A 24,313-nucleotide genomic window follows, 5' to 3' on the forward strand; every position below is an offset into this window, starting at 1 on the left:
GTGGGTGCCCAAATGCTTGTGCTATTTTTACATTTCTTGATGGTGCGTTTGCTTGCACATGTATGTGAGCGTGGGCAGTAGCATATGTGTGGGAAACTTGTGGGAGTTGAGGATTGCCTTCCATCACGTGGGTCCCAGAGACCAAACTCACACGGGCGTTTGAGGAAGCACCTTTATACCCCAAACTGTTTCAGCACCTCCAGGTGCTGCTCTTTGTGTCTGGTTTGAAGGCAGTGCTTGGTCACCATTTGTCGTCGTGCTTGTCCCCAGATTTCCGTCATACCGCTTCCCCCTCAAGGGTTGCTTGTATTTACAGGGCACTGTAGTGTGTGGGCTGTTGACCTGCTGAGTCACTGGGCTAGGTCAATGCTGGTGTACTGAGGCAGCGACAGAGGAGAGACAGCACAGTGGCTGGGTGGGGAGTAAAGTCTGTGAAGAATCTCAACACAGCGTTCCGGAGGGGCAGGCAGAGCCCCTGAGGCAGAGCCCAGGCTGCTGGGAGGTCCTAAAGTCATTGCTGTGCTAAAGGGACACACCCATGTTTCACATGACTGTGTTTGATTGAGGTTGCCCATCTGAGTAGAGGGAGGTGAGATTCAAGTCATAATGGAGACTGCCTGACAGGGTGCTTGAAGATGGAGCTCAGAGGGCTGTGCTCAGGGCAGGTTGCTGGGGAACAGGACATTGGTATCAGGTGATGGTGGCTTTTCTGTTGAGCTCCCAGCTAAGGTTGGACTCAGGCACCTCTTCTGTACAGGACATGGCAGAGGCCAGGACCGGAAAGAAGGTTCCGGGCTGTGTTCTATCATTCTTTAAGTTTAACTGCTTTTCTGGGGAACCCAGTTATCTCTCATGCTCTGAGGAGAAGTTGCGGACATCAGACATGTCCTCGGAATCCTGGACATAGCCTCGAGGCATCAAGACTCACCTGCAGGGCGAACTACGGTCCATGCTCAGCAGCTGCCCGCTTGGTCTCCCCAGTTCCTCTGTTTTCTTATATTTTTGGTTGTGAGCCTAGCCTTTAACGGCTGAGCCATCTCTCCAGCCCAGTTCCCCTGTTTTCATTTCTGTTGCTGAGTGTTCCTGGTGACAGAGGTGCCACCGTACTTAACCTCGAGCTGCAGCAGGGCTGGCTGTAAGGGTTAAAGATGAGATTGCTGAGGTGCAGAAATGTTGAGTTGCTGAGTGTGAGTCCTGAAGTCACCCAGTCAGGGGAGCACAGCCACTTGGATGAGTCACGGTAGCTAGCCCCTGGGTGGGCTCCAGGATAGTCCATTTCGAATTTAACAATCTGCTTTGGACCTTTGAAATTGATTTAGCACAGACCTTGGTCTGGGGATGTATGAGGCTCAGTTGGTAGAATGCTTGCTTAGCGTGCACGAATGCCCAGGTTCATAAATTTGGGCAAGGTGGCCCACGCCTGTTTTCTCAACCCTCAGGACATGGAAACAGGAGGTAGAAGTTCAAGGTCGTCCTTGGCTGGATAGCAAGTTTGGGACCAGCCTGAAACCTCTGTCTCAAAATGACAGCACAATCCAAAAGTGTATTCATGTGGTTCAAAATGCACAAGGAGCAGGAGGAAATACTAAACGAAATTCACCATGTCCCCAGCTGTTTCCTACACTAGAAGCTGTCGATTTCTTGTGAATGTTTTCAGAGAGATTGTAAGTCTAGCGACAAGTTAATGTAATAAGTATACACACATATCTCCACTGAGGTTTATTTCACACGCTGCACAGTTCACCTCTTTAAAGCATCCAACACTATTTCTGTAGGTTATTCATAGAGTTATACATCCATTACAAAGACCGAGTTTAGAATGCGCTCATTGCTGCAGGCTGAAGCCTGCATCCTCTCTCCATGTGGCTTCCCCTGGTACTAGGCGACCAGTGATTGATTTCCGTATCTACGGGCTTCTCTATTTTGGACAATCGTGTGACTGGAATCATACAATATGTTGCCTGTTTTAGTTAGCATTGCTTTCTCAGGGTTTATCTGTACTGTAGTGTGAATCACTGCTTAATTAATTTCTACCCCTTCCCCCAAATAGTGGTATCCTGTTTAGTTAATGCATCGCCGTGGTTTTCCAAGATTGATCTTCATTCAGAATTTATGGGTACGTGTGGGTGTCTGTGTAGGGATATTTGTATGTGAGTGTTGAGGTCAGAGGAGTTGGGTCCCCCCTACAGCAGTGGTTTAAGCTGCTTGGTGTGGGTGCTGGGGATCAAACTTGGGTCCTCTGTGAGAGTCATAGTTGTACTTAACTGTCTCCATCTCTCTAGCTCTGTATATGCATCCCCTTTCTTATATCCCTGTGTGGTGTTTGAATGAGAATAGCCCCAAAGGCTCATGTATTTGAATGCCTTGTCCCAACTTGATGGAACTGTTTGGGAAGGATTAGTCTTGTTGGTGGGGGTGTGTCATAGGGATGGGTCTTGAGGGTTCAAAAGTCTACACTGTTCCCAGTTAGCTCTCTCTCTGCCTCATGCTTGTGTATCAGGATGTAAGCTTTCAATGTACTGCTCTAGTACCATGGCTGCCTGCCTACTTCCTGCCATGATGACCATGGGCTCACCCTCTGAAGCTGTCAGCCCCCAGTAACCTTTTTCTTTCATAAGTTGCTTTGGCTTGATATGGTGCCTTATCACAGCATTTGAAAAGTCACAGGTAAACTATTCTCAGTTTTTAAATATTTGAATTGTTTCTGCCTTTTGGCTGTTATGAGCAGTGCTGCATTGAACATTTGTATGTAAGTGTTTGTGAGGATGTGGGGTTTACTTGCTTTTGGTTACAGAACTAAGAGTAGACCTGCTTGGTCATTTGGTAAGTCTGGGCTTAACTTTTTTTTTTAAAGATTTTATTTATATGAGTATACTATAGGTATCTTCGCACACACCAGAAGAGGGCATCAGATTCATTACAGATGGTTGTGAGCCACCATGTGGTTGCTGGGATTTGAACTCAGGACCTCTGGAAGAGCAGTCAGTGCTCTTAACCGCTGAGCCATCTCTCCAGCCCCTGGGCTTAACTTTTAACAAAGCTGATGACTGTTTAGCAAGCCGCCATACTATTCTGTCTCATTAGAAGGATATGAAGGTCAGAGTTTCTTCATATCCTTGCCAACTTTGGCTACTGTCTGTCTTTTTGATCCTAGACCAGTGGTTCTCAACTTTCCTAATGTCGTGACCCTTTAATACAGTCCTTCAGGTTGTGGTGACCTCTTCTTCGCTCTGCACATGTGTGTGAGTGCATTCATGCACGGTAATACACATGTGCATATATCACGCATTCACTCGAGCACATTGGACTGGTAATTTATGTCCTGTTAGCATAAACTAGAGTCATCTAGGAAGAAAGGACCTCAACTGAGGAATGGCCTCCATGAGATTGGCCTGTGGCCAAGCCTATAGGATGTTTTCTTAATTAATGATTGATGTGAGAGGATCCAGCTCCTTCTGGGTGGTGGGTATCCCTGGGAAGGTGGTCCTGAGTTGTAGAAATGAGCCAGCTGCGTTAGCCATAGAGAGAAAGTAACCAGCATTCCTTATGGTTCCTGCCTAGGCCCTTCCTTGCCTGGACGCCCGCCCTGACTTTCCTCAGCCATTAATGGACTGTGATCATGACACGAAAGCCAAGTCAACCCCGAGTTCCCCCCTAAGCTGCTTTTGACAGTGTTTTAGCATAACATTAGAAACCTCGGTAGAAAACACACACAATGAAGAAAAATCAAATAAAGACATTTTGCTTATTTCTAAATGGGATCACCATTTCATTATTGAGATGCAAGAATATTTTTATGTTATAAATGCAATTTCATCCTACGCTGTGGCTGTCTTTCTACTTCTTGAATGGTGTTCTCTGAAGCGCAACAGTTTTTATTTGATGAAGTCCAATTTATCTGTATATTTTTTTCCTGCTTTAGCGTCTGCTGTCCTGCTTAAAAGCCATTGCCTAGTCCAGGGTCACAAAGGCTTATCCTATGCTTTCTTTTGTGGAATTTATAGCTTTAGCTCTGAGATATGTCTTATATATTTACATACTTCTCCAGAAATACTTTGTGAGGTAATTTTTTGTGTATAATGGCTTGATGTTTTACCCTTTCTATGGGGGAAGTGGCTTCAAAACTTATTTTTTGTATGTGGTTCTCTTCCCTCTCTTTCACACATATACTATGTGTCTCATCTTATATATAATTATGTATATATGAGGTCAACAGCTCTGTGTGATAATACAGAGGTTTCACACCTCATGGGTTAGTCTCTTACTAGTGGACACTTGTATGTCATATTATGTGAGTTGAAGCATATGATTAAGACAAAATCCCGACAGGGAAGGTCTTGATGAGGTTTTTACCATTGTAACCGACAGACACCGCTGAACTGCTCCCTGTGTGGGACAGTGTGTGCATCCAGGCCTAAAATGAGCGAAGCTGTCTCTCGTGCCCTTGTCTTTTGAGTATCGTCAGTCACTCTGATGTTCGTTAAACTTACAGGTGGTTAGTGGCATCTCTTTAAAGGCTGGCTTTGGATTTATCTTCCTGTGAGGTTGTAGAATGCAAAGCCATTTGTTTGCTTTTCCCCCACTGTGTGACCTGCCAGTTTTTATATCCTTTGACAAATTTCTCAATTAGATGATTGGTCTTTTTTATTGATTTGTAGATACTCCTTACATCCATTAATGAGGTTGGTTTACACCTGTACTGCAAATTGGATGCTTTCCCAAGCAGGTCGGTTATCTTGACTTAAATTATTATTGTTTCCCCCCATGCTCCCCACTGACATTTTCCTATGCTTGAATTCACCATTCTTTTCTTTTCATGGCTTTTGGATCTCTTCCATGTTTTCTAGTAATATTTTTATTTCCCGCCTTTAAGTCTATCTATCTTATTTATTGTGATACAAAACATTGGATAGGGAAATCTTTCCCCGAGTCATTTAAATGCCACCTTTATTCTATGTTGGATTTCGAAAGGCAGTGGGGTCTGGGTGCTCTAGTGCTCTTTGTTGACATGGAATCACAGCTTAGCCCTGTTAGCTTAGCATTGTGACTGTGGCTCCTGGAGAAACCAGCTCCCTTCATCAGTCTTCCTCTGCAGAAGGCTTCTGACTCTGTGCCCACTTCTGCGTTTTGTTTTGTGTTTTGTGTTTTTTTTTTTTTGAGATGGCATCACCCTATGTAGCTCAGGTTAGCCTTCCTAACTGTAATTTTGCTACTCTTATGAATCATATTGTAAATATTTGCTATGCAGTATGTCCGATATATGACCCCCCCCCACCCCCGCAGGTCACAACCCACAGGCTGAGAACCATTGGTACGGAGGATCAGGCATGCTTACAAGTCACAGGTGGACTGTGTCCCTCAGCTCGGTTATTGACAGGAGTCAGGGGAAGACCTGGGTTCCCTTAATGACCTCAGGAAAAAAATGGGGAAAACTTAAGGTCCTTTCTATTGAGCAGATTGTCTGTGAGATCCACTGCCGGAACCCTAGAACTGCCTGGAAAGAAACAGACACGAACGAGGGAGTCTGGGTTCAGGATGAGCAGCTCACCCACAGCACAGGGATAAAGGCTCAGATTCGAAACTCCATCTCTGGACTCCTTGGTTCCTCTCTGACTGCCATAGTCCAAACGGAGCCCATGCACCGGGACTCAGTGTTGCCTTGCTCTGCCTTGCTGCGGAGGAAAAGTCCGGGAGGTTTCTTTCTAAGTTGCTCCCCCAGCCTCCTTGTTTGTCTAAGTGGTGCCTGCAGCTCGTTGGAAACTTGATTCTGTCCAGCTGTTGAAGAGCCCTCTGGGTAAATAAATCCTCAACCTGGCGATGATTCCGGAGTGGAAGAATGTAAGACGTGTATTTATTTTGTAATGCCTCGCTCTTCTCATTCCTTTATTCTTTATTCTGGAGGCTTTTGTACTTGTATACAGTATATGATCCCTATTTCCGTCCTCCAAGTCTCCTTGTACTTCCAACACGCCCCCTCTCGTAGTCATGTCTTTTTTATTTTTTTTTAAAATAACCTAGTAAGTCCCGCTAGTTCTGCCCCACGGGTACATGGGTGTGGCGCCCTCTACTGGAGCATCAGAATCCTACCAATGTCCATATTTTCAAAGGAGAATGGTGTTCCTCCCAGCAGCTGCCGACTGCCAGTAGCTCCTCAGTAAGGGGTGGGGCCTGGAAGTCATCGACCACACTGGCGTTTTGGCTCCCTTGACCTTGCATAGGTGTCGAGCCATTAGCTGCTGTGTGTGCGCTCACGAATGACACAGAATTTTATAGCACCCCTCCACATTCTCTGGCTCTAACATTCTTTCTGTTTCTCCCAGGGTGTTCTCTGAGCCTTAGTGGGGTGGGGGAGTAGGGTAGGGTTGATATAGGTGCCCCACTTGGGGCTCAGTACTCAGTCTCTCATTCTCAGTGCTTCAACCAGGTACGCATCTCTTTGTTGACTACTGCCTGCTGTAAAAAGACTTCTCTAGCCAGGACTGAGAACATCCCATGTATGGATGGCTATAAATATATGTATTTAGGAGACACTTTGAAAACATGACCATTTAGCAAAATAATAATAGAAGGCTCTGCCTTAGGCGCTACGATTTCCCCAGTCGTCGGCTTTTGGCTAGGTTTATAGTATTAGGCATGAAATCTGTCCCGTGGAGAAGGCCTTGTAACTGACCTGAAAGTGATGGGTTACCTCCACAATAGCCATGCCACTATTACGCCATTGGGCATATCTCGCCTGGGAGGCTCCTATTGTAGCAAGCAGGGTCCAACTGTGGGTAAGACGATTGGTGCCTTTTCTCCTGCAGCTCCTATAACACCTTGCTGCACTGTGACAGCTAGCCAGCAGGGAGGAAGTTTACTTTTGGTTCAAGGCTGATTTCTCTCTGTTCTGCAGTCAACGTATGTTTACTTCCCTTCAGCAATAGACTCTTGCTATGTAGTTACTGTGAGTAAACAAAGGGAGTGGTAGGAGTCTGTATTTTCGTTTTTGTTTTTTTAAAGTTTTATTTATGTTACATATATGAGTACAGTGTCACTGTCTTCAGACACACCAGAAGAGGGATTGGATCCCATTACAGATGGTTGTGAGCCACCATGTGGTTGCTGGGATTTGAACTCAGGACCTCTGGAAGAGCAACCAGTGCTCTTAACCACTGAGACATCTCTCCAGCCTGTTTTTTTTTTTTTTTTTTTTTTTGGATATCTCTGCCATCCCCTACCCCCTCACCAAAAAGTAACTTAGCTCAAAAAAGAGAGAGGTAAATAGCTAGAAAATACTTTAAAATATGTCCTGTATCTCCAGCCATCAGGTAAAAGGCAGATTAAAACTACTTTAAGACTTTGTCTGGGGGGTTGGGGATTTAGCTCAGTGGTAGAGCGCTTGCCTAGCAAGCGCAAGGCCCCGAGTTCGGTCCCCAGCTCCGGAAAAAAAAAAAAAAAGAAAAAGAAAAAAAAAGACTTTGTCTGTCTTAGGCAGGGTTACTACTATTGTGAGGAAACACGGCCAAAAGCAGCTCAGGGAGGAAAGGGTTAATTTTGCCTAAACTTCCTCACCATGGTCCATTATTGAAGGCAGTCGAACAGAAACCTGGAGGCAGGGACTGAAGCAAAACCCATGGAGGGGTGCTGCTTACTGCCTTGCTCATCATGGCTTGCTCAGCCTGCTTTCTTAAGCCCAGGGGTGGTCCCACCTACAATGGGCCTGGCCCTCCCACGTCAATCAGTAAGAAAATGCCTCCCTGGCTTGCCTTCAGTCCAATCTTACCGAGGCGTTTTCTCAATTGGGGTTTCCTCCTCGCAAGTGACAATAGCTTGTGTCAAGTTGACATAAAAACTCTCTGGTTCACCACCTCCCCTCAGTCAGAATGAACATCGTCAGTCATCTAAAGTGGCTGTAGCGAAAGTGGGGCTTTTACATGATGTTGGCAGGAAGGAAAATCAGCTCAACTGCTCTGGAATCAGTCTAGAAGTTCCTCAAAAAACTAGAAACACAACTAGCATATGACTGAGCGATACTTCTGGGCGTATGCCTAGTGGACTTACTGTCCTACCATAGAGACACACATACATGCTTATCGCTGGCTATTCCCAATAGCTATGAAATGGACTCAGCCAAGGCACCCATCAATAGTAGACGAATGCATAAGAACAGATGACTGAGTTTATACACAGTGGGATAATATTACACAGCTATGACCAAAAAGCAAATCGTGAAAATTTCAGATCAGTGGACAGACCTGGAAAAAAAAAAAAAAAACAACAAACCCATACCGAATGATGTAATGCAGGCTAAGAAAGACAAACACCTTCCCTTCTCTCTCCTGTGCAGACCTCACTTTCAAATCTTATTTGTGTTTAATCTGGAGTACAAGTGGAGGTGGGGAAATGAGAAAGGTGGGTTAGTTAGGGCCGTTAAGGGAAGGGGATGATAGGTTGTGGGTAAAGGAGGAGGAGAAAGGAGGAATACTGGGAGCAGAAAGGCTTAAGTAGGGAGGGCACAGGCAAAACCCTGCAGACTTTCTATGCCCGCTGCAACTCTGAATAAAGACAAGGAGACATGCTTATTTTATTAGAGCTCTAAGTCTTATCACTTAGGCTTCTTCCCAACTAGCTTGTGACTTAATTAACCCGTTTTTTTTTTTCTTTTCTTTTTTTTCGGAGCTGGGGACCGAACCCAGGGCCTTGCGCTTGCTAGACAAGCGCTCTACCACTGAGCTAAATCCCCAACCCCTAATTAACCCGTTTATACTAATCTAACTCATTAGTTACCCCTCCTGCAGTCCCAGCCTGCTTCTTCCTCGGAGTCTGGTTCTTTAGTCTCTCAGGCCTGACTCCTCTCCACTTCCCAGAGTTTCTCTCTGCCCCCCTGGAAGTCTCATCTTCTAACTTCCTGCCCAGCGATTGGCCATTCTGCTCTTCGTTAAACCAATTAGGGAGTGTGTTTACAAAATATGATGCAGCCATACGAATAAACAATACCAAGGTTGGGTCTGCACTCAAGTCTCTGCTGGCACAGAGATCATCATTTGAATAATACAAGGATAATCTTTACACACTTCGTAAAAAGATTACCCCAATGCACAAGGGTACGGGAGAAGCCAGGTGTCAGAGGGACAGCTAACCCAAAGGAGGGGTACCTGAAAACTCACAAGGTATCTTACTATCTCCCAATGCAACTGGAAGAACAATAACCAGTAGGATAGTAGAACGCATGAGAGAGAAGAAAGGGGAGAAACATCAAGGCTTAAATGGATGGGAGAGGCCACGGGGATGGGGAAGGGAATTAATTACTCTGCATGGGTGGACAGTGTTACTCCCAGTATAAATGGGTTAGTAGATGAAAATCTCAGTACAGGGGAAAATGGAGTCGTTTTGAACGACTCCTCTGTCTTGTTGGAAATAAACGTTAAAGTGCTTTGGAGACGGCTCAGCGTGTAAAGTGCTTGCTGTGCAAACATGAAGACTTGCAGATGCTCAGATCTTTAGCACCTGAACAAGAAGTCTGGTGTGGTGGGCTAAGGCTGAAATCTTGGTTCTGGGATGAGGGAAGGGTGAGCGGAGGCAGGTTGATTCTTGGTGATCACTAATCGGTCAGCCTCACTAATGGGTGAACTCTGGGCTCAGTGAGAGGTCCTGTCTAAAAGAATAAAAAGAAAGCGATCAAGAAGACAGATGGTGTGGACCTCTGACCTCCATGGATGCATACATGTGCCCCACTAGCAGAAACACACAAAGACACATAAAATAGGCAGTGAGTTTTTGGTTTGAAGGGAAGAGTGACATCTCTTTTCCACCTCATGTTTTCACAGGGGATGTGCTTTCTGCCTTCCTCTCAAGCCACCGAGCTTGCTAACAGCCCTGTGTTGCCTTGTGCTTACCTTCTGGAGAACCCCCCAGAAAGTAGAAAGCCTCAAGCAGTTGTCACTAAGTGGCTCTTTAGGGTTTTAAAAAGGGTTATAGCAAATGGGAAAATTACACTGATCGTGGAAGCCTTACTATTAAAATGTTAAAGAATCTCAAGGTGGCATTTATTATAATGTTGGTTTCAGTTTACTCTGTGCCTTCCTTTTGAGGCTCCCTGGCATAAAGTACCCTAGGTCAAGTGGGACCAGAAACTCAGACAGAACCAGCTCTGTGACGAGAGTAGCACTGTAGGATTCAAAGCAGAGTTAAGACTTGAGCTCATTCCCTCTGGTCACTCTACCTCTCTCTCCTCAGCCTCTCTTCCGTCAAGTGGTAAGACAGCTTATCTGGGTCTCAGGGACTAGTGAGCAGGGCACTTAGTGGTTGGCTCTCATTGGTTGTGATTGCTGTGTATCGACTAGCTCACACCTAATCCTCTGTGTCTACTCTTGGAACTGGAGGTGTAGCCAGACATGGGGGATAGAGAAGTCAAAAGGAGGTCAATGGTGGGGTGCTGGCCTGTCGAAAAGCAGTACATGTCCTAGGGGAGTCTCACTTCAACAAGAGTTTGTCTGGATCCTTGTGAAGTAGCAATGTGTGAATTGCGTTCAATGATATCGTTCCAGAAAGTGAAAGGGGAACAAAGGGCTTGGGTATTGAAGTCAAGAGAAGGTGAAGGTCTGTGTGAGTGTGTGTGAATGTGTGTGTGTGTGTGTGTGTGTGTGTGTGCCTCTGTGTGTGTGTGTGTGTGCGCGCGCGTGCGTGTGTGTGTGTGTGTGTGTGTGCGTGTGTGTGTGTGCCTCTGTGTGTGTGTGTGTGTGTGTGTGTGTGTGTGTGCATGTGTAGTGCAGCTCTTTGGTGGGAATGGAAGGCACTGGTGTGTGGAGTGGTTAAGCGACATCAACATCAAGGCAGTTGGGCTCTCTGAGACCTTCCTGAGCTGATCCACAGTCTTCTTTCTTTGCGGCATGTTTCTGAGTAGCGTGTGGGGAGGAGGCAGTTGTGCAGTTCTGAGGTCTTTGGTCCTTTGACCTTCAAACCCAACCCTACTACCCTACTTCTTATTAGTTACACGGCTGTGGGCAAGGTGACCTCTCTGGACCTCAGTTTCCTTACCTGGAAGATAGAACTGTAAGTGACATCGCTTCACAGATTCTTTAGATGTTGTACCCATGGGAGCTGGGGAGATGATTTGGTCAGTAAGGCACCAGCCATGAAAGCACAGGAGCCCGAGTTTGGATCCACAGCAGCCGCATTGAAAGCTAGGTGTGGGGCTGGAGAGATGGCTCAAGAGTTAGGAGCACTAGATGCTCTTCCAGAGGACTGAGATTCAATTGGCAGCATCCACACAGCACATCAAAGCTATAGGTACCCCTACTTGCAGGGAATGCAGCACCCTCTTCCGGCCTCCACTGGCATCAGGCATACACATGGTGCACAGACAAACATGTAGGGAAATCACCCATATACAGGAAATAGTATAATAGTAACAAAAGAGCTAGTTGGCTAGCGTAGAGATGATTGGATCCCTGGCCAACCAATCTGGCCAATCAGTGTGCTTCAGATTGTACAGAGGGAGCTAGAAAAAGATAAAGCACAAATGGTGTATGCACTGTCTAGTCACCCACATCCATGTGAGTGCATACCACACACTCACACAAATGCAAGGGAAGGAAGTTGTAAGTGTGAACACACTCATGAGTTGCTTAGCATCATTGGGCACAAACGCAGCTTCTAGGCCAACTGCCTCCAAGTTTCTCGCATTCCCTCTCGCTGATGCAGGATGATGTCCAGGCTCTCTGCACCCGGATGGTTAGACTCCAGAGTATGAAGGTCTGAGGAGCACTGATCTGTTCTATTTCTGACATTTCCTGCTTCTGCCTGGTGTGCAGCTGGTAAAGGCCCTCTTTGGAAGAAGAGTGAGACTCCCACTCTCTGCCCACTCTGTCTGTACACTGCAGTGTCCCTCATGTTGTTGGATGTCCTTTTCGATGCATGCCTCGATGTGAGCTCTGCCCAGAATTGCCCCAAGCGTACCAACTTCTCACGGGTCTCAGCTCTGTCTGGCTAACGTGCCTGGCAATCAAACAGCAAGGCTTGTGCTTTCCTGGCAGAGAGTGTTCTGCGTCAGAGGGCTGATTGTCTGAGATGTAGTTTCTCTGGCTTACAGTGTCAGAGCTGGCGTTTGGAGTGCACATGAGGACCCTTACTGATGGCCTGATGTATTTGTGAGAGCTCTCCATAGAAACAGCAGAGTGCTCTCTCTCTCTCTCTCTCTCTCTCTCTCTCTCTCTCTCTCTCTGTGTTTGCAAGAGGGAGGGTAAGAGAGGTGGGTCATATACTTATAGGAAGTTGCTCATGAAGATCTGATGATGTAGGTTCTCGATATTTTTAAACTTTTTATTGATTCTTTGTGAATTTCACATCATGCACCTCGGTCCCATTCATCTCCCTGTCCCTTCCAGATTCTCCCTCCAGCCTCGTAACTTCCCTCCCTCCCTCACAAAACAAAACAAAACAAAAACTTCTTGCCCTGGAAGCTGGAGTGTGTGACACTGTGTCCCACAGTATGACCTTTTGTCCACACAGCTTTCCTTGCAAATGTTGACTGCAACGAGTCACTGGTCTGGTTCAGGGCCTCTTGCTTCTGCTACACTACCAATACAGGATCCTCACCAGGACTCCTTTCAGATATTCTGTTGTTCTGTGTCATGGAGATCCTGCAGCTTTGGTTCTGTAGGATCAGCCCCTTCACAACCTCCAGCAGCTCATAGATGTTGGGGTGGGCCAAATCACATCCTGGAGCTGGGCCTGGGTGGTAGCTGACTTAGTCAGCCCACCAGCTCTCTGCACCCAAGCCACTGGGGACAGCTTTCCTGCTTTGTTTGCCCAGGCAAGGTTCAGGGCCAGCTCTCCTGAGTGCCAAAACCGGTGAGGGGTGGGGCCAATTCAGCTTAGGCCTCACACATCAACATGGCCCCCAATCGGCTCAGACCAGCTGATGTCTGCCTGGCCTTTGGTGGTAACGTGGGCCACGGATATCTACACAGACTCCTGCAGCACAGGCCCAGATGTTATCATGAGCTCAGGTGCCAAGGCAGGCTACTCACATCAGGCTGTCCCTCAGCACCCTTGCATCTCCACTTCATAGAACACCCATCTCTCCACCACACTGCTCAGTGGGTGGCAGGCCTCTTGCCTCAGGTGTACTGGTGATTTGCCCATATTTATATCTGTGTGGGGGTGTCAGATGCCCTGGAACTGAAGTTACAGACAGTTGTAAGCTGCCTTGTGGATGCTGGGAATGGAACCCAGGTCCCCTGTAAGAGCAGCTAGTGCTCTTAACCACTGAGCAACCTTTCCAGCCCCTAGGTTCTGGTCTGAATGAAGACATACTTACGTAGGAGAAGCAGACATTGTTTGAGTATGAGTCCAAAGAGGGTATATCTGGCAGGGCGAGGAACTACACAATCGTGAGGTGGAGGCAGGAGAATCTGAGTTTTGAGGAAAGTCTGGGATACGTCTGTAACAAGAATCCCCCCAAAACCCCAAATAACAGAACAAATGAAGAGCCCCTCCCCACAAACTGATGTCCAGTGGGTAGGACAACTTCTCTATTCCTCGAGGGGAAGTCAGAACCTGAGTGGATGAGGCCCACGCACACTGGGGAGGCTTTATTTACCTACTTCAGACTGTTAAGTCCATTCAGAAACACTCAGGCCAATATGTGGCCATGTGTGGGGTGTCCATAACCCCACCACTTTACATGTAATGATCCCTGTTCCCTCCTCACTACCATCATGGGGCCCATGATTCTTTTCTGGGTTTGCGTAGTTGAGAACACTGGTGTTAAAGCATCGCAGGCCATGGAGGTGTTGAGGTTGGTGGTGTTTTCCTAGGGTAAATATATAAGGCCTTTAATTTTAGCCTAGCAGACTAATTTTCACAACATAAACAATTGTGAAGAAGGAAAGCAAGTTTGATAGGTGTTGGGGATGAGCGGTCAGAATATGGAGCCTCCACATGCCCCCCCCCCCCCGCCCCAGAGCAAATACTTCATTTTGCTCCAGAGTCAATAACTAATGATTCTGCCACATTTCACATGTACATGGAAGCTGGCAGATCAGATTTTGTATTCTGCAGATTTTGTACTCATGATACAGAACAAGATAGGTAGAGCTGTAACTCCTTAGCCCAAAGCCATTTGGGTGTATGGCCGTCTTGAGGGTATACAGGTGTCTTTCTCAAGTTCTCAGGTTCAGGGACATTGTCCTTTCCAAACATTTCAGATGCTTCTTCAGCCCAGGCCCACGTCACGGTGACCAGGGGAGGGAGCCTCGCTGATTCCCAAAGCCAAGTGTGCCCCAAACAGCTGTGAATCAGTGAGGGGGAGATGGGAGGTTGGCTTCCCAAGAACGGTGTGTGGGTCTGCGTGGACTGACTTAGACCTTCATCCTGAGGGCTTGGGGGAAGGGTGGCCTCTCTTGTGAGTTGGTCTTGGATGGCTTGTGGCATTCAGAGCCACTGCTGAGCTTGAATCTCACTGTTTGGTACTGGAGCGGGAGCTGGCACGGATGAGGAATCATTTAGAACAGAATGCAAAGATTGTCTTTCTTTTGGTCAGGGAAGGTGGAGAGATAAGAGCTTTGTTGGAGAAGAGGCGAGACTAACAGTGCTGATACGGTTGGCACTTTTGTTTCTGAGCAGAGCCTGCTTCCTGTCACTGGTATGATTGAGAACACATGAGGGCACAGAGCTCCCTAAGGGTATTTGGTGTTAAGTACTGTTAAATACTTAGTAGTACTTGACACTGTTAAGTACTAGTAAGATTGTATAAACACCCTTTAGTGTTCACTTTTTCTTCCAACTAAACTAAACTACTGAGGGTCAGCCCCATTGTACCTTTAGAGCAGAAGTTCTCCACCTGTGGGTCATGGCTCCTTTAGGGTGTGTGTCAAGCGACCCTTTCACGGGGGTTGGGTTGCATATCAGACATCCTGCATATCAGATATTCATATTATGATCCATAACATGAGAAAAATTACAGTTATGAAGTACTGATGAAAATTTTAGGGTTGGGGGTCACCACAACTGTATTAAAGGGTTCCAGCATTAGGAAGGTTGAGGAATACTGCCTTGGAGGGATATCTGTCAGAATCTTCCCTTCTGCCTGTCTGCCTTGATGGAGGTACTTCTGATTGAGTAGGCTCTTCCTCCCTCCACCTACTTTTGAGTTAAGGTCTTAGGTAGCACAGGCTATCCTTTGATTTGTGTAGCCAAGGCTGGCCTGGAAATCCTGATCCATCTGCCCCTGCCTTCTGAGTGTTGGGATTACAAGGTATGCAGCACTATACCTGGCTGGAGCAGCCTTTTTGTAGGCTGTCATGATGGTGTCCCAGCTGCTCTGAGTACCTTGAAGAAATTGAATTCAGGTGCAAGGAAGGCACTGCTGAAGCTGCAGAGCTCTGGTTCAGGCCTTCCTCTCGCCAAGACCATTCTGGGCAGTGTGCACCATGACTGAAGACTCAAGGCCAGGCGAGACAATCCTGGACGGACTCTGGGTTCTGCTGCTTACCTTGTAGCTATTCTCAACCAGGGCAGGAGGGGGAAGCTCCGCTCTCCCCAAGCCATTCAGCCAGACGTCTGCAGCTCCTGTGATGCAAAGTTGTGATCAGTGTCCGAGGTCTGTGGTCAGTCATATGTAAGGACCAAGTGGGTCGAGTCGTAATCTGTGCACAAGCACGCCATGCTTTTCTGCTGACTGTATGAGCAGCCTACTTCCCACCATTTTGGGGGGGTTGTCTGGGACTTCTCTCCTGTATGCCCCCATCATATCAGACCCTTAGGCTTAATAAAGTCTTCTCTCAAATGGTCTTTTATTACCTATCCGTAATATATATAATGGCTAGAGTGGGCTGGGCTGGTTTAACCTACTTATCCAGAGGCTGCGAGAAGGCAGTGTGGAATTCCACAGGCTGGCCTGGGCAGACGCTGTAGGAAGCTGGGGCTACTGAAGGCAAGAGGAGAGGAAGTCTGAAAGCTCAACTTTCCCTGAGAGCTGTCCAGGGTTAAAAGCTGAAGTTCCCATCACCTGCTACTCTGCAGTGGTAACGGGAGCTGCTGGATACCGGGCTGCTGCCAATCAGCTCAGAGCACCTGCATATGTAAGTCTGTGGCTTTGGATGCCTGGGGCCACAAATCTCTACTTCTGTGGGGTTAGAGCTGCAAGCTAGTGGGTTTGCAAGCCGAGCCTACAAGCCTTTGGTACTCGGTGTTATTTGTGGCAAGGTGGCTGGCTACTTGTGTTCCTTTGGTTAAGTATCTTGCTACCAGGCTTGACATCTGTACCGTTCTCCATCCCAGTTTTAAGATCAGGTAGCCCCACGGCTATGCTTGTGAGTGTACCTGTGAGGACAGCTGGGGGGAGAAATTACTCTGTAACAAGGCTTCAGGTTTTGTTGCTGGGTTCTCCCCTCTGTCTGTGCTGTTGCAAGGCTTCTTGGGAAGAGGAGACATGGAAAAATGCCCATCTCTTCAGTCCAGACATGGCCTCAGCATCACAGCAAAGCTCTGATTTCATGTAAAAGTCTACTTTGGTGACCAGTGAATTATTTAGAGAGACATGGGTGACTTAGAGGCAGCTTGTCCTAGTTAAGGTTTCCATTGTTGTGAAGTGACACCAGGACCATGGCGACTCTTACACAGGAAAACATTTAATTGGGGCTGGCTTACAGTTTCAGCGGTTTAGTCCATTATCATCATGGCGGGAAACAGGGGAGTGTGCAGGCAGACACGGTGCTGGAGAAAGAGCTGAGAGAGTTCTATGAGTAGAGCCAAAGGCAGGAAGGAAAGACTGTGCCACACTAGGTGTAGGTTGAGCATAAGAGTCCTTAAAGCCCAACCCCCCCGGTGACACACTTCCTTCGACAAGGCCACGCCTACTCCAACTGTACCACGCCTCTTAATAGTGTCACTCCCTATGGCCAAGCATTCAAACACATGCATCTGTGGGGGCCAAACCTATCCAAATCACCACACGGCTGTGCCACTGAAGAGTCCATTTCACTCTGCACATCTGGTGCTCCCTACAGCGTGTGAGCATCAACACCACAGAAGTCCCCCCCACCTCCAGCAATTGTTCAATGCTTGTGTAATTTTGGGAGGGAGCCTCCGGAATCTTTTAACACTCTTGCAGCTTTCGAGTTTTCTTTTTTTTTTTTTTTCTTTTCTTTTTTTCAGAGCTGGGGACCGAACCCAGGGCCTTGCGCTCGCTAGGCAAGCGCTCTACCACTGAGCCAAATCCCCAACCCTGCTTTCGAGTTTTCTAAGCCTTCCTCTTTTCCTCCCTAAGGAATGCTTCAATCTAGAGAAGACAGCTTCATATTTGAAAGGCCTGGAAGAGCAGGTGCTGTAGATCGAACAGGTTGATTTATGCTAGAGACACGGTGCTAAACTTTGCTATGTAAATGACATGACGGTTTGGTTAATCCCGTTGTTGGTAGTTTATCGTAGGTAAGCCAAGAGCATGTTGCCGTTCGTAAGACATTTTGGAGGACCTAAAAGTGAGGTTGTTTTGATGCTTCGTGAGAACTTGAGACAGTTTCTCTCGGTAAGAGGTTAAAAGACCTGCCGGTGTCTCTGACAGGTGGTCTCAGGGACAACTTGCCGTGTTCAGGAAGGCTCTCTGGTGTCCCACTTAGGATGTTTTGGATTGGCTGCTTTTCCATAGAGAGCATCTGGTTTTCTTCAGAGGAGGCTGGCAGGGAATACAAAGCAATTGGGAGCAGATCTAGGATCAGAGGGACAGGCTCAGAGAGCATCAGTGGCCATCAGAAGAGGTTTTTCCCTGGGTGGCCTCGTCTGTTTTTCAGACACTCTCTGAGAAGTATTGCAGTCCCCATGCAAGAAGTCATATGCTAGGGGCTTGTTTCAGCTCATTTCCTGTGGCCCGCAGGGTCCCTCTGCCATGTTGTAGGTAACAGCATAGTGTTCTAATCTGCACCATAGAAACAATACCAGTTGATTTTCACAAGTTCTGATCTTAGAAGAGAGGCTAGAGCATGTGTAACTTTTGTAGTTGTTATCCACTCAAGATGACTTCTGCCAAGAGCCTCCTGTCTCAGGCTTGTCAAGGGCATCAGCCACCTCAGCGATCATCCCTCACCTTCAAGGTAGACTGCTCCTATCCCATTTTATCTATGAGGAGACTTAGGGAACCTCACTTAAGTAGACCTTGGCTGGACTTTGACCCAGATCCAATAAGGTGGCACGTGCATCTCCAGCCAGGCTGTCTTATCTCGTTCACCAGGAATTGTTTTGCATGCATTTTATCTTACTGAGCTGCAGCGTTTGTATATTATCTCTCTCCATTAATGATAACTCAGTCCTGTGCCTACCTGCGGCTCCCATCTGTATGTATGTACGTATCTGTGGAGTATGTGTGTGTGCATGTGTGTATGTGGTGTGTGTGTGTGTGTGTGTGTGTGTGTGTGTGTGCTTGCATGAGTGTCTGTGGTGGGTTCTTCCTTGATTACTTTCTAGTTTATGAAGCAGGGTTTATTGCTGATCTGGAAGCTTGCCTATTTCAATAGTCTAGCTAGCCATCTTGCTCCAGGGATCCTGTCTCTGTTTCCTGAGTGTTATAATTACAGAAGGGCCGTTATACCCATCTAGCATTGGATCTTTCTCTTGGGGCTGAGGATAAGTGTTGGATATTCAAACTCCAGTCTTTGTGCTTGCACAACAAGCGCCTTACCGTGGGTTATCTCTCCGGCCTTCAGCTTCTGGGTTACAAGTCTTCCGGGCACGGCTGCAGCATCCTGGCTGGAGGTGGGTGCGACCTTTGTCTCCAGATGTCAGGAAGTGAGCTTAACTTGGCACAAGCTGCTCCATCTGTATGGAGGCTGGCCTCGTCAGCATCTCTCCCAGGCGTGGTCTCATGGATGTGCTTCTCCTCCTCTAGGTTGGGAAAGAGGTTGAAGAAGACCCGCAAGTATGACATCATCACCACCCCTGCTGAACGTGTGGAAATGGCCCCACTGAATGAGGATGAAGATGAGGATGAGGAATCTGCAGTATTTGACATCAGATACAGGTGTGCTGGGGACAGAGGCCTCCTCCTGGGCTGAGTATGTGAGGGTTTGGCCACAGCATCCTTGAGCACATGTTCTCTTGTTCCCATCACTACCTTGGTAGCAGCATTCAGGAATCTAGAAGAGCAGGGCTGACGGGTAAATGCTTATTTGGGGGTGGGGGAAAGAAAAAAAAAATCCCGCATCAGTTTGGTTGCCTCCTGTCGTGTTAGCTTTAGAAACAGTTTGTTAATGGTTACATCTAAATTTTATTTGTGTGTGTGTGTGTGTGTGTGTGTGTGTGTGTGTGTGTGTGTGAGAGAGAGAGAGAGGGGGGGGTTCTCTGTATAGTAGTCCTGGCTGTCCTGGAGTTTGCACTGTAGACCAGGATGGCCTTGAACTCAGAGATCTTCCTGCCTCTGTCTTCCAGGGGCTTGGATTTAAGGTGTGTGCCACCATAGTTGACACACTTGATTTTATAAAGAACAACCGCACACTGAAACTGGCTGATTCTAGATACCACAGATAGAAGGAAACCTATGACCTGTACTTTGCCAGAGAAAGAATGAAATCAAGTAGCAGTATTCAGTTATACCACAAAATAGTACATACATAGCGTCATTGGTGATTGTATTGGCTTTATCGCTAAGCCACCTTGTTTCCCATTTTGTACATAGAAACAAAATATAGCATGAAAAATTATGTCATTTTAAAGGTATTCCCATTTCTACTTGAAAATGTGTATAAGTGTATGCGTGAGTGTGTGTGTGTGTGTGTGTGTGTGTGTGTGTGTGTGTGTGAATATATGTGTCAATAGTATATGAGAGCACTGAGTTCAGAGGACAATTTTGTAGACTTCATATATTTTACATGAGTTTTATGGTTCAAACTCAGGTCACCAGGCTTGCATAGCAAGCTCTTCTACCAGGCTGTCTTGCAGTCCTCATATTTATTTGTTTGTTTGTTTATTTATTTATTATTTGTTTGCTTGCTTGTTCGAGGCAGGGTCTCATAACCTGGGCTGGTCAGGAACTCCCTGTGTACAAACTCATTGCACTTCTATTGCCTCAGTCTCCCGAGTGTTGGAATTACACAAGTGTACCACCATACTGGGCTTCCAAACTTTGCTTATTATCCCCAATAAAAAGGGTCTGTGTCCTCCTGCAGGGCTGTGGCACATCATGTAACAGAACCTTAATGGAGCCAATTGGTTGTATTACTGATGTGTGTATGCATGTATGTGTATATATATCTATACATGTATGCATGCATGCATGTATGTGTACCTGCACACAGTCACATGCTGCTGTGGGTATTTGGAGGCAGAGAACAACTTCCCGGAGTTGATTCCCTCAAGTGACTGTACCCACTGAGCCATCCTGCCACCCCCTGTATGCCTGATTGAGAGTCACTGCTAGAATCTTGTTCACACTAGGTGTGGTTGTTACTGTTGATTCTTAACTAGATAAGATCTCGAATCGTCTAGGACACCGATCTCCTTTCCAGTTTGTGAGATTCTAGATTGAATTACAAGAGAAGACCTACTGTAAATGTGATCAGCATAATCCCATGTTCAAGGGCCCGTGGGCTGGATAAGGAGGAGAAAGTGAACTGAGTACCAGCATTCACCTCTCTGCTTCCTGACTGTGACCAGCTGCCTTGTGGTCCTAGTGCAATGCTGTCTCTGTGGTGACAGACTCCTATACACCCAAGTTGTCAATCAAAGCATCTCTTTCTTCTTCAGGCCACTGTCTCAGTCAGGGTTTCTATTGCTGTGATAAAGCAACCTGGAGGAGGAACTATTCATTTCACAGCGAATAGTTCATCATTTAGGGAAGCCGGGGCAGGAACCGGAGCAGAAACCGTGGAGGGATGTTGCTCAATGGCTTGCTCCTTATGGTTTTCTTAGCCTGCTTTCTTAGTATCCAAGACCACCGGCCCAGAGTCGACACTTCCTGCAGTGAGCTGGGCCCTACCGTATCGAACATCAATGACCATGCAGGATGATGTGCCGCAGGCTTGCCAAAGGCCGGTCTGGGGTGGACATTTCCTCAACTGAGTCTCCCCTCTTCCCAAATGATTCTAGCTTGCGTCAAGGTGACCTAACACTAGCCAGCATAGTTGCTTTGGCTCAGTATTTTCTTATCACAATCAAGAGAAAGAAGCTAATATACTGGGTGAATTGAATTGGTTTTATCCTGTTTTATTTGTGATTAAATGAGAGAAGTCCCTAATCTGGGTGTGGAAGCCCAGGCTTGTTCCAACACTCAGGAGGCTGAAGCTAGTGTATTTTTTTTTTTTTTTAATTCTGTCTGGAACATAAGATGGGAGGGGGTGTGTTCTCTGAAGGACAGGACGCCCATGTGATATGGGCTAAAAGACTTCCACACTTGTCTCAGCTCTTCAAACTGGAGCGTGCTTCCTTTTTGGGCTGATTGCCAGTCCTGGATTGGCACAGCTACCAACTCTGAAACTTCTCAAGCACCGAGAGCAGCGGCTAAAGTGAGCCGCCCGGGAACTGTTCAAGCACTAGAGATACTCCTGGTTCCTGCCGCCCGGGAACTGTTCAAGCACTAGAGATACTCCTGGTTCCTGCCGCCCGGGAACTGTTCAAGCACTAGAGATACTCCTGGTTCCTGCCGCCCGGGAACTGTTCAAGCACTAGAGATACTCCTGGTTCCTGAAAGGCCAGGTTCCCTCCATGGCCTGGTGCAAGAGTAAGAGTCAAGGATGAGAGAAACCAGGAACCCGTGTAGTGGCACTTAACAGGAAACCCGCCCCTCCTGCCCCGTGTCTGGCACAGCAGTGGCGTTGGTGTAGGATCTGGGTTTGCTCCCTCTTGTCCCTTGGCGTCTTCCATTTCTTCTTTTCTAGGCAGAAACTCAGGACCCAGCAAATCCACTTGTATCAATCCTATACTCTAAGCTATGGGCTGTTGTGAGCCTTAGTCCCATGGGTCAGGTTTTCATGCTGAGCGACTGTTCTTCGTTAGCTTGGCTCTTCTCTGTTGTTGCTTTGGGGACGGCTTCAAGACCAGATTCCTCTGTGACCTTATCCCCGGTAGCCTTATTCCATCTAAACATTATTTGTGTAGGTGTGTGCACACCTGTGCGTGGATGAGCATGTATGCACACATGCTGTGGCATGTATGTGGTGGTGGTTTGGCCGATTGCAGGAGTCAGCTCGCTAACTCTGCTGTGTGAGACTGTCTGGTTCGAGTAAGCATGGCCCCCGTGTGTTCATGTTATGTGAATACTTGGTCCCCAGTTGGCGGACTGTTTGGGAAGGTTGAGGAGGTGTGGCCTTGCTAGAGGAGGTGTGTCACTGGGGTCAGCTTTGAGATCACCAGGCCCAGCCAGCTTTCTTCCTGCTCCTGCTTATGGATCAGGAGGGAGGGTAGCAGCCTTGTTGTCTTAACTTCTGGTCAACACCTGACCTCTGAGGGGAGTTTACTGGTGGGTTTTGCTGTATGGAGTTTCTCCTCCATCTCCTTGAATTTTATTACTTTCTCTAGCTCTGTTAGGCAGGGCATACCTCCTCCTTTAACCTATTAAGGTGGTAAATCTGTCTTTATTAAATTTCTAATATATAATACGTTCAGGATTCTGGAGGGTAAGACGGCTTGGTCACATGACATCTTTCTGCATGCACTGTTGTATTGTATAAGGCTTTCCTTCTCTCTAGGGAGTGGTGACTGGCCCTTTGTTTTTCTGTCTGTTATTAGTCTGTCGGGCTCTGTTAAAAGTTAATGCTAGCCTCATAAAACGAGTAGGGCAAGCCTCCTTATTTTCCTTCTCTGGGCTAGTTTGGGTCAGATTGGAGTCATTTGTTTCCTAAGTGTTTAGTAGAGCATATCGAAAAACTGGCTGGACTTGAGCAGTCTGTGTGGAGTTTTCAGCATCAGTGACATTCATTTCCTTGAATAGTTCTTAGACTATTCAGTCTTTATTTCTTCCTGGGTCAGTTTTGGCCAGAAGTAGTTTTGGGGCATTTTGCCTCTTCCCTTTAAGGTTTTACAAACCTGTGTTGTGTAGTTGCTTCCAACATCCTTCTTTCATTTTGTAAACATTTGTAATATGAGTAGCTATGGTCTTTCTTTTCTTCTTTGAATGACAGGGTCTTTGTACAGTCTTGGCTGGCCTGGAACTTATGTAGCCTAGGCTGGCCTTGAGCTCACAGAGAACTACCTGTCTCTTCCTCCCACTTTATCCCTTGGTGTGTGCCACCATGCCTCCCTCTCTCTTTTTTTTTTTTTTAAAGATTTATTTATTATGTGTATAGCGCTCCACCTGCATGTACACGTGCAGGCCAGAAGAGGGCATCAGATCTCATTACAGATGTTTGTGAGCCAGCCACCATGTGGTTGCTGGGAATTGAACTCATGACCTCTGGAAGAGTAGACAGTGCTCTTAACCACTGAGACATCTCTCCATCCCTCCCCTCTTGTATTTTTAAGACTATTGGTTTTTTCTTTTTTCCTTTTCCCCCTTGCTCAGTCTTGCAGGAAGCTTCACTTTGTCACTCTGCACAGAGAATCGTCCTTGAGCCTCTCCGATAGCCTCCATGATGATCGGTTTTCAGTTGTGTGTGTGTATCTCGATCCTTCAGCTTTCTTTGTGCACATTCTATTCCTGCCGCTTCTTCCTCCGAAAACGTAGCCCCTTCTGGCATTGTCAACCTTCCCAGCTGGAGTCAACATTTGTTCTGTGGCAGCCTGTGTCGGAGCCTCCCGCAGACATTCAGGACCGCTGCCAGGCCCCGCTTGCCCCGCTTCTCCTCAGCGTCCCCAAAGAACTGAGCTTTGGGGAGCTCCCCATGGAAGCTCCTGCCATTTGTGGTTGTGAATGAACTTAGAGGGGAGCCGGTCAGACACAAGGCCACTCCAGTCCAGAGTAGACTGACTGCTGGGAGGCGCAGAAGCTTTCCCTAATGTACAGGTGTACGGGAACTAAAGATGAGAAAGCAGGGTTGGGAGCTGGGGTTGGGGGTGAGATTGCTCTGTCATCTCCGTCATCTCACTACTTAGCAGTAGCCACTAGAGACTGTGTGAGTACACGTCTGTGGGCGTTGCTTTCTCTGTTGAAATAGGCCCGTGTTACAAAGGCCGATTTAGGACACTTTCTCCCCTGAGTGTCCTACTGCGAACAGCTTATTTTCATGTCAAAAAGTATGAAAGAATGAAGGTTTTTTAAGGGTCACCTTTCATTTCCACATGGTGTTTTTGAGGGGTCGTCTGCACACTGCTGACCTATTCACAGAGTCTTGTTTTTCCTGTCCACCAAATGTTTCTGGTTCCCTCCAGGAAGCACACATGTTGAAATCGGATGTGGACGATTCATGGC

General features: G+C 47.1%; 1 protein-coding gene across 2 annotated transcripts in view; it reads left to right on the forward strand.

Annotated features, from left to right (window-relative positions):
- The window catches only part of Fam174b (family with sequence similarity 174, member B), an 80,921-nt gene that overhangs the window by 25,562 nt on the left and 31,046 nt on the right, over window positions 1-24,313 (forward strand). For both annotated transcript variants that reach the window (XM_017590163.3, NM_001401349.1), the window contains exon 2: window positions 18,863-18,994. In XM_017590163.3, coding sequence (XP_017445652.1) covers window positions 18,863-18,994 — 132 coding nt within the window. The remainder of the gene's footprint in view (window positions 1-18,862; window positions 18,995-24,313) is intronic.

The sequence above is a fragment of the Rattus norvegicus genome, chromosome 1 (assembly GCF_036323735.1).
Source record: "Rattus norvegicus strain BN/NHsdMcwi chromosome 1, GRCr8, whole genome shotgun sequence".
In the NCBI taxonomy this organism is placed as follows: domain Eukaryota; kingdom Metazoa; phylum Chordata; class Mammalia; order Rodentia; family Muridae; genus Rattus; species Rattus norvegicus.